Genomic DNA, 10,926 nt, shown 5'->3' on the forward strand with positions numbered 1-10,926 from the left:
GGAAAGCCTCAAAACATTGTAAGTATTCTCATCGCGTTGTGATTCTTCTACAGGATTGTACTTCATGGTCGTTACAATCCTGGGAGGGGATGGAGATTCCATTCTTCCTCATCACCCCAGCCATAGCTCGCTCTCTCTCTTTCTCTCTCTCTAACTCTCTCTCTCTCTCTCTCTCTCTCTCTCTCTCTCTCTCTCTCTCTCACACACACACACACACACACACACACACACACACACACTCACACACACACACACGTTGTTTGTGGATGCAGATTGTCTGTTCCTCTAATACCCTGACTTCAGCATGTTGTCTGCAGAAGAGGAAAAGGGTCTCTCCTGGCTGCGATTCCACAACAAGAAGGTCTTTGCTCTACTCCTTGTGGCGCTTAAATCCTCTGATCAGCCTCAGAAAAATGGTTCTTCTTCCTTTTCCTCAAATTCCTCCTTCTAAGACTCTGTCTTGGACCCAGGTCCCTGGCTTCAGCATCTGCTCCAGCCCCCTGGCAGAATATCATTTCACCTGGGGAACCCCTCTGGCTGCCCTGCAAGGTCTTAGTGCAAAAGACACTGACTGGTGTTGGAACTTTTACTACCAATTTCAAAGCAAACATGCCAGGAGTTACGAGTACTCACTTGCCCCGGGGTTGTGAGCTTGGGGAAAAGAAATTCTGTATGTTTCTAAAAGGTTGCTGGCCAAGGAGGATGGAATTGGATTGATTCCTAAGGACAACGCTAGAGTTACTTGGATTTCTACAGAGCACTTGTGTACTTTTTATAATCTCCAAAGTATGTAATTATGTTTGACAAAAGTGGTGGCCTGAACTTTGGGAGAGACACAAAGCAAACTCTGAAGACAGCAGGAAACTCTTTGTCTCCAAGCTGCAGCCCTAGGCAATGGTAGTGGAGAGGGGCCCCAGCTCCACTGTCTCCCCTAAACCCTCTCCTCTCCCTCAGCCCTCAGAGCCACAGCCAGGGCACTGAGAGCCTGGAAGTCCATGGCCTGCTCTTTATCACGGGCAGAGAGCTCTCCTCCAGTCAGTGGGGATGTTACTGGCATCCCAATTTCAAATCCTGCTCAACAGCCTCTGCCCAGGGAAGTAGAATTGTGCTCCTTGAGGCACAGCCTGGAACCTAACCATCCAACCATCTGGCAGGACCCAGCTGCCACCTGCTGACCCCTCTCGTGGGTAACTTGGAGCCTCTTCAAGATGTTATGCAAATATTCAAATATTCCTTCAGCCTTTTAGGACAGAGATACTGAGTGTGTAGATGAAGGCAGAAAAGTTATACCAGGGATGGCTGCATCTACTCCTGCCCCCTCTCCCTACCCCCAAGCTGTCTCAGGTAACTCAGCAAAATGCAGATCCTGCAGCAAGCAGAATTCTTCCTTCGGAGACAATAGTTGAGGGACTCCTTGTCATTGGAACCTTCTCCTTGAATGGGCAGTAGGAGGAGCAGGAACTGTAACTCCAACTGTATTGGTCTGTCCTGGGCTGCCGTCGTGAGAAACCAGACTGGATGACTTAAACAACAGGAATTCATTTTCTCACATTTCTGGAAGTCCAAGGTCAAGGTGCTGAGAGGGTTGGTTTCTGGGGAGGGCTCTTTTGTTGGCTTTTAGATTGCCATCTTTTCGCTGTGTTTTCATTGACCTTCCCTCTGTGCCTGGGGGGACAGAGCTCTGTGTCCCTTTCTCTTACAAGGACACCAGTCCTATCCTATTAGGGCCCCGCCCGTAAGATCTCATTTAACCTTATCTACCTCCCTAAAAGCCCTCTTTCCAATGCAATCACATTGGATATCAAGGGCATCAACATATGAATTTTAGAGGAACACAGCTCCATTCATAACACCACAGCAAAGACCTTATCAAAACATCTCTTCTGACTAGTATCATTCACAGGATTCATCTTTCTCCTTCATTATGTTCCTAGCCCTGTTTTTGTACCTCTTACGTTTGGGCACCTCAGCCAGACATCCAACTGGCTCACTCCTTAATCCCACTGTATCGCAATGAACATAACGGAGCATTCAGAGCCAAGCTCGGGGGAGTCAGAGGCCTCAAGCAGCTTTATCTGGACCTTATATTCCGCTCAGTGGTAACTTTCAGCTTGGAGCTATAAAGATTTTCGCAAGACACCCCCGCTGTCCCCCGAGTTCTTAACCCTCCGGGACTACTAAATCTCTTAGCAGCGCATGTCCATATTTCAGTGAGTCTTGGTTTGAATCCCCGCTCCCAGGTGAAAGGTGGTAGGGATTTTTGTAGTGACAGAAAGCTAAGCTTTCTTCACCTCCTCCCAGGCGTTCCTCACTCCAACAGGAGTGAGACCAAGCGCTCTTTATTCTTTACGGTGAAGGGTGGAGCTGATAGAAATACTTTCCGTTGTGCCTTTGTGCCATCACATAAAATGATGTCTTCATGAGGGCTTCATCCTTTCTTCTTACCCATGAGTTGGCAGGATGCAGAAGTGGGTGTTTCTTATTTATTCTAGGAATTTAAAGGAACACTTTGGTGTTCATTTGTTCTGCCTCTTTTTTTTACATCTTGCAATCTTCAGAGTCATCAACTCACGATTAGAAAAATTAAGGGAAAGAAATGAACTTTTCAGCATTTCTGAGTACGACTTATGGCAATGACTCATTTTGACGTGGGGATTTTAGAAACCTTCTGCAACTTTTCTAAGCCCCACAAATAATCAGTTTAAAAAAAATCAAGAACAGAGCCAAAACTTGAGCACAGTGTTAATCCTATTAATGATAATGACTAAAAAAAAAAGAAAAAGAAAAAAAAATGCTTAGAATTGTTTAAAGAGAAGACCCATTTCACCTTCACTGTGAACAACTGAGATCTTTATTGCTTCTTTTAAGTTCTGGACTTAAAACAATGAAGCAGTTTTCATAATTAAAATGATGTGTGCAGGCTCTGTGGACGTTCAGTCAAGTTTGACTCCCCCGCTGATGTTGACACTGACTTGGCCTGGAAGTCCTTGAGATGCCCTTCGCCCTTCATCTGCTGTGGTTATTGATTCTGTTCTGCCTCCTTTCTGTTCAGCCTTCAACGCAGTACTGCAGTGAATACACAGATCACAGGGCCTTGCGGGCTCACAGAGCTGCAGGTGCCTTAGGACGTTATGTAATCAGGCAAACAAAATTATGACATCCAAGGGACGCATCCTCCCCGCATCAGGTGGGGTTGGAAATCCACACCTTGGCTCACCTTGCTTTTTGTAACTGAGTGTAATCATTGTTTTATTTTTGCACAAGGCTCTCAGTGCATAGCCACAGGGATTCCTAATGACTAGAGAACATTCAGGAAACAGTCCTGACCTGACCGCTACAGATTTGCAAAGAGGGGTTATCTTGGTCCTCAAATAGGCAAAAGTGATTGCCTGATGCTTTATCTCCATAACAATGTTCTCTTTTTCCCCCCTCAGGATGTTGAGAAGTAATCGCATCAGCTGTGTGGGGAATGACAGCTTCATAGGGCTGAGTTCTGTGCGGCTGCTTTCCTTATATGATAATCAAATTACTACGATTGCACCAGGGGCCTTTGACACTCTCCATTCCTTATCTACTCTGTGAGTATGAAAAATAGTCTTCATCTGTGTATTACTTGGGCCTCTGTGTTACATTTATTACTTTCATTGATAGCACTTTAACGCACTGTTAGGCATTTCATAAAAATGTGATCAAGGATTAAGTGGTGGTGGTGTTTTGTTTTGTGGTGTGTTTTTTTTTAAGACAAATTTCTTCATGTTAAACTTATTTTAACTTTCTCTAAAAAGATTACCTACTATCTTATATGAAAATGTAGCCAAGATCATAGTATTGTTCAATCAGTTTTTTAAAAAATAATAATGTGCTGTGGCTTCATTTTGAAATTTTAATTTTATTATAACTCGACTGTGCTGCAAGCAAAGGAAATGCTGTAGCTTTCCCTGAGTGTTTCTGCACGGGCATCTCTTCAGTATAAGTATCATCCAAACAGAGTTGATAGGGTCATTTCCACCACCCCATGTTCAAGGGCCATTCACGGTGACAGGGGCTGCATCGGGGTGACCTGACCAGCAAGAAGGGCTGTTCACTAGAGGGCGTTAACTGTGACATTAGGAAAATATTAAAGAAATAGGTTGAGCCTTTCCAGAAGGATATGTTATGTAGGTTAGGTCTAGACACAGAACTTAGAAAGTGTCAAACATAGAGACACACACATACACCCCTCTCCGAACAATGCATTGCAGGCATATTACATATCAGTATCTAAGAAGCAGTGTTTGAAAATATAAATCTTACAAATCAAATCAGATTCCCCTGTAATGGTGACATACTAGTCTAACTCTAAAGGTAGTTAGAAAGAACAAAAAAAGAGGGGGGGGAGCATGTTCAACATAGCTCAAGTCGCTGAAGAAATAATTTGAGGAAAGCATCCCTCCATCAGGAAAGTACTGGATCCCCTTCCCACATAAAGTGCGACATTTTACATGGGTGACTAATTTGTGCATATTAAACATGGCATGTTTATAAATAATGGGATCGTCAATAGGGTTGTGCTGAAGTGGTGAGATGCCAAAAGTGCGGAGATTTGTAGAAGTGAATTCATTTTTATAACTGGCATTTAATCAACTCAGCTGTCAGCTTCGATGGGAAACCTATTCTCTTGAGCAAATAAGAAATGGAAATCTTGAAATGACAAATTAATGAAATAGCTGTTGTCAGGTTAAACTCAATAATATAAGGTAATCAGCCTTCATCTTTATATTAAGTTGCTGCATTATCAGGGCAGGGGAGTCTGACAGCAGCTCAGACCTCAGACAAGTTTAAATGATCTCTAAATGAGCTATCCCTCAGGATCCACTGCTTAAGGCCTAAATTGCTGCTTTCACTTTATTTTTTGCATGAAATTATTTGAAAGAATTCCACATATGAAAGTCTTGTTATTTTGTAAATTTTACACATAAATATTTTAGCAAAAAAAAAATGCATCCCATATATTGTGATGGGGTATGAATCGGGGGCTGGAGGGGAATATGAAACATAAGGAACCATTTCAGCAGAAATCGTGTGGGAAATGGTAGCATGGGGTTTTGAGAAATAAGGAGGTGAAACCCTGACTGAACTCAACTCTGCATTGCTTGCATGTGGCACTTAGAAACCTCTTGGCCAATCCTTTCAACTGTAACTGCTACCTGGCTTGGTTGGGAGAATGGCTCCGGAAGAAAAGAATTGTAACGGGCAACCCTCGCTGTCAGAAACCCTACTTCCTCAAGGAGATCCCCATCCAGGATGTGGCCATTCAAGACTTCACCTGCGATGATGGTAAGAAGGCCGCGCCCAGGCTGTGGTCCCCAGGCGTCCAGTGACTGTGCTGATGCTAAGGGTGCAGCTGCCCAGCGTATCCGTCCAAAGATAGTCCTGGCACATCTTTTTCGTTGCTTTGTTATGTTTCAGCCAGAGGACACTTCCTTTCTCAGAGGGCACCTTCCTATCCAAATCTACTTTGTGCTCTTGAAGGCTGTAGATTTTCCAATTTCCAACTGGCAGTTGGTACTGTTTTTACAGCTTCATTTTAACATTTCTTTATTACCCTAAGCATCTCTTCTAGTAGCTATCATTTCCAAATGAGAAAAGCAATTGACTTCTAAAATAGAAATGCTAGTAAATCCAACAAAAGTAATAATTTTCACTTTTTCATGCACTCTATGTATCATGGCATTTTATTGGAGTGACCCTGTCAGTACGCGAAACAGGTTCTGTAATTATTGCCAGTGAATGCAGAACTGATTTGAATTCATACTTTAAAATGAGGGACCCTGCCCGGCCGGCATGGCTCAGTGGTTGAACATTGACCTATGAACCAGGAGGTCAGGGTTGGATTCCCAGTCAGGGCACATGCCCAGGTTTGCTGGATCCCCAGTGTGGGGCATGCAGGAAGCAGCCGATCAATAATTCTCTCTCATCATTGATGTTTCTATCTCTCTCTCCCTCCCTCTCCCTTCTGCTCAGAAATCAATAAAAATATATTTTTAAAAATGAGGGACCCATACATACCATTTTTGCGAAACATTTGAAATAATTCTGTCCCTTTATGCCTCTTCACGTCTGTCTCCTTAATTCAGTTAACACATAGATTCTAATTAAAAGTGTAATTTATATAAATAACTGCACAAAGACAGTAACTATTATCATTGTATTGATGATACACCCTGGACATTATTTTCTGGAATTCTGCCCTCGGCTGTCTGGAAACGGAGCTGTATGAAAAGTATGGTGTCTGTCAATCCTTACTGCCCTCCACGTCAGTGATCATTGATCGTATGGCCCGAGATGGGTGCTTGTTACGTTAATGTAAAGCCATAAAATCATTTCTAACCTCTTCAAAGCTGCAAATCTGGGTTTTCCTGTATGTCTTTTGGCAATTTAGGAAATGATGACAATAGCTGTTCCCCACTGTCCCGCTGTCCCGCGGAGTGCACCTGCTTGGACACAGTGGTCCGATGTAGCAACAAGGGCTTGAAGGGTTTGCCCAAAGGAATCCCAAGAGATGTCACTGAATTGTAAGTAAAGCTTGTCTGTCTTTCTTTTCTGAATATTGAATATGTCATACTCCAAGGGAAATGGGCTTCACACCGAAGTTTTTACAGTCCTGTTTGCAGATTACATTCTAGGGACCATTAATTAGTATCACATAAAACCTTAAACAAATAATACGAAAGCTAGTTCAGAGACCTTGGGAGATGCCGGTTGTGTGTGTTTCTCTTCTTTCGCTGCAGGATTTCTCAGTGCCTTTATTATGCCAAGGTGCACTGGGGAGCTCCAAGAGAGGGTGGTAAAATGTGAAGTAGCTCCCATACTTACTTGTTTCTATAGCCCCTTCCCCATGGAGTATGTTGCAAGACTAATGTCCCATCCAGTGCACTGTGGGAAATGCTGTATATTTAGTTTATCTAGCAGGAGTCCTCAAACTTTTTAAACAGGGGGCCAGTTCACTGTCCCTCAGACCGTTGGAGGGCCGGACTATAGTTTAAAAAAAAAACTATGAACAAATTCCTATGCACACTGCACATATCTTATTTTGAAGTAAAAAAACAAAATAGGAACAAATACAATATTTGTATTTGCAGGTGGCCCGCGGGCCGTAGTTTGAGGACCCCTGACAGTGTCAGGATATCCCATTTGGTTAAGTATCCCTTACCACTGTGTCTCCTGGGAGAACATCTCACCATATGTGGTGCATTAACATCTGGGAGGTGGGAGAAGCTGGCATAATCCTGAAAAAGAAATGTGTGACTACCCTTTGGACTTGAATCAGAGTCCCTCGATTTGTAAAGGGTGTGGGGCCAGTTATCTCTAACATTTTCATTACTGACATTTAACCACAGAGTACATTGCCAAGGCACAATATCCAGACACTAAGCACCACCCACACCTCCTTAGCGGCCTCGTGCTATGTGCTGCTCTGTGTGGGAAATAGAATAAATCAGAGACTAGACTGCTTACACGGTATGCATGCGTGCTCTGTTCCATTCCTTCATCTGTGTACCACGGGCCATGTACACATGCCTGACATGCAATTAAGTTATTTTGCCTCATTGATTTTTGTCTCTATGGAACCATGCATCAAAAACGATTTAAGTCCAACTCTACCTCATGCAAATGCGTACCTGTCATTAATGCAGATGCATCCAAGTACCCCCAATGAGCAGCTTTGATAAACTTTGGTCCACGCGGAACACTCTTAATGAGGTTTAAGGAGATGCCACTTCAGTTGTCAGAAAACTTGTTTTCAAATCCTGTGCAGTTCTCTGAATCTTAATTTGGTCCTGAATGGAACGCTTAGACAGAAACCGTGCGATCTTAGCATGTGTGCACAGAAGGTCCCTCTCGGATTTGAATAGTTGTGAGGTGATCGGTTTCTCTCTCTGACTACCAGTCGCAGTTGTTAGTTAATGATAAGCACTATTCTTTGTGTGTGTGTGTGTGGTGTGTAATTAAAGACTTAATTCTCACTTTAATGTGTATTTAGTTCAGAAGGTTTCCCTCCATTCAGCGTTGGGAAGCTAGATGCCTATGGAATAGTCCGTATGCATTGATTCTAGGTGCACCCCACCAAGGACATAGCATACCATTCAGATTGTCTTGATGCTAAATCTCTTCTTGGACCATTTAACTGGCTATCTCTTAGTCATTTTACCTGGTTCCCGTTAAATAATTTTGACCTCGATTTTTGAAAACAATTTGCCCGGCTGGCATGGCTCAGTGGTTGAACGTTGACCCATGAACCAGGAGGTCATGGTTCTATTCCTGGTCAAGACACATGCCCCAGTTGTGGACTCCATACTCAGTGGGGGGGGTGCAGTAGGCAGCCAATCAATGACTCTTTGTCATCATTGATGTTTCTCTCTCTCTCCCTCTCTCTTCCTCTCTGAAATCAATAAAAATATATTTTAAAAATCATTAAAATATTTAACATTCTTTCATTTCCTTACTAAACCATATTTGAGAACCTGTTTGATCCATGTCCTGTCTATGCCATTTCCGTGTTTCTTTTATCATGTAGTCAAGTCTTCCATCTATTTCTCTACAAATGTTTTAAAGTAATCTCTTTTGCTACAGAAAATAGATTTCAGAGATGAAAAGAATGAACTCATCTCTTGTAAATTCTAGGTTTACTCCCCCAGAGAGCTTATTCTTAGAACCACACTGAGTCAGCAGTATTTCTCTTTATATATGCTTGTATTAGAAAAATGCCATGTGCTTATTTTATTGAATTATTAAAGAATTTGGTGAAATAATGTTGGTGGAAAATGTTAAACAAACGGTATCTATTATTTTTAATCAGTTCCATATAATTTCCCTCTTAGATTGTTTTACATGTAAACATGCATAGCACTACATTCTGGAATGAAGGGAGAGTGTTGAAGTACATGGGATTATGCTGCCCTCTAGTGGTAACAAGAAAACATTTATCTACAGGAAGAAAGGAGGGAGAGGAGTTGAAATATAGTCAGAAATTTTGAGTAGACATAAGGACTCATCTCATGTGCTGGCTCTTAATCAAATATTTACTATGTACTTTGATAATTTGTGACTTTTTCATAACTGTTTTCATTTTGAAATAGTTGAAATAGACTGTTATTTTAGGCAATTTCTCAGTTATTGCTGTATCCTGCAAAAAATATAACCTCAATCCCGGATCTTGAGATTGGCCCCAACACTGAGGCAGGAGCGGGGGTCACATGCCCCTGTGCCAGAATTGATTGTGGGCACTTCTATACAGATGACCCAAGTTAGTGAAATAATGTTTACCCCTCCCCATCCATATTCTGGGAGAGAAGAGCCTGGGAGGAGATAGAATTTAGTGTGTGTGTGTGTGTGTGTGTGTGTGTGTACACGTGCACGCGCGCATGTGTGTGTGTCATCATGGATATTTAAGCATTCCTTTACTTTTGTGTCTTGCCAGTTAGCCCAGAGCCCATCTATTCTCTGATTATTCTGCTGACTCTCATCAGAAAGGGACAATTTACTTACATGTGGTTATTTGATTATTACTTTTGCATATAGATGCTATTTTTGTGCACTTGGTAAATGTGATTTTCTAAGAAACTTCCTACAAGTAATACCAGCAAGTAGATATACAATGGTAAAAACTATTTTAAGGTATTATTAATTGAAATCTACTTCTGTTTAAATTCCCAAATATCTCCTTTACAACATTCATTGTTGTTTACTAATATGCTGATAATATTACGGCGGTAAAGAGTGGTCTCACCCTCGGCAGCAAGGTTCTGCCCATAGTGCGTGCCTTTCATGGTACTGCCTCCACATAAACACAAACAAACTGGAGTTTGACTACAAATGTGGTTATTTGAATGAACCTTCTTGCTTACAAGAAAATGGCTGGACACATGCCTGCCTTCTTAGAAAACCACAAAAAACTGGACTCGCCAGTCTCTCCTGGATTTTAGAATTTAGCCCAAGTGATCCACAAAAGAATCTGCTGGATTGGACAAAGCAATTTTTTTTCTTTTTCTCTTCAATAGCAATCTCAGCTAGGAACATGACATCTTTTTTTAAAAAAAATATTTTTTATTGATTTTAGAGAGGAAGGGAGAGGGGGAGAGAGATAGAAACATCAATGATGGGAGAGAAATATAGAAACATCAATGATGAGAGAGAGTCATCGATTGGCTGCCTCCTGCACACCCCACACTGGAGATAGAACCTGCAACCAGGGAATGTGCCATGACCAGGAATCAAACCACTCAACGCTCAACCACTGAGCCACGCCGGCTGGGATATGAACATGACATCTTGAAGTCAAAATCACTAAGTGCTTCCTTACCTCCAATAAGAGTGAAATATTCTTCAACTATTCTAGGATACACTACTGTTACTTTTTTAAAATATGCCCTAGCCGGTTTGCTCAGTAGTTAGAGCATCGACCCATAGACTGATGGGTCCCTGTTTCACTACCCAGTCAAGGGCACATACCTCAGTTGCAGGTTCGATCCCTGGCCCCTTTCCAGGCGAGTGTAGGAGGCAACAAGTGAATGTGTTTCTCTCACATCCATGCACCTACCTTTCTTTCTTTCTTTCTTTCTTTCTTTCTTTCTTTCTTTCTTTCTTTCTTTCTTTCTTTCTTTCTTTGTTTCTTTCTTTCTTTCTTTCTTTCTTTCTTTGTTTCTTTCTTTCTTTCTTTCTTTCTTTCTTTCTTCCTTCCTTCCTTCCTTCCTTCCTTCCTTCCTTCCTTCCTTCCTTTCTCTCTCTCTCTCTCTCTCTCTCTCTCTCTCTCTCTCTCTCTCTCTCTCTCTTTTTTCCTTCCTTCCTTCCTTCCTTCCTTCCTTCCTTCCTTCCTTCCTTCCTTCCTTCCTTTCTTCCTTCCTCTCTCTCTCTCTCTCTCGCTCGCTCTCTCTGTCTCTCTCTCTT

General features: G+C 42.2%; 1 protein-coding gene across 1 annotated transcript in view; it reads left to right on the plus strand.

Moving 5' to 3' along the window:
* Positions 1–6: 6 nt before the first annotated feature.
* LOC102418754 (slit homolog 2 protein-like) overlaps positions 7–10,926 on the plus strand; it is a gene marked incomplete at its 3' end in the record, with an annotated part of 16,836 nt that continues 5,916 nt past the window's right edge. Inside the window, exons 1-4 of the mRNA XM_006108648.1 lie at positions 7–18; positions 3,435–3,578; positions 5,150–5,316; positions 6,422–6,554. Of these exons, the coding sequence (XP_006108710.1) occupies positions 3,436–3,578; positions 5,150–5,316; positions 6,422–6,554 (443 nt within the window). The remainder of the gene's footprint in view (positions 19–3,434; positions 3,579–5,149; positions 5,317–6,421; positions 6,555–10,926) is intronic.

This window comes from Myotis lucifugus, unplaced genomic scaffold (assembly GCF_000147115.1).
Source record: "Myotis lucifugus unplaced genomic scaffold, Myoluc2.0 scaffold_2961, whole genome shotgun sequence".
NCBI classification, from domain to species: domain Eukaryota; kingdom Metazoa; phylum Chordata; class Mammalia; order Chiroptera; family Vespertilionidae; genus Myotis; species Myotis lucifugus.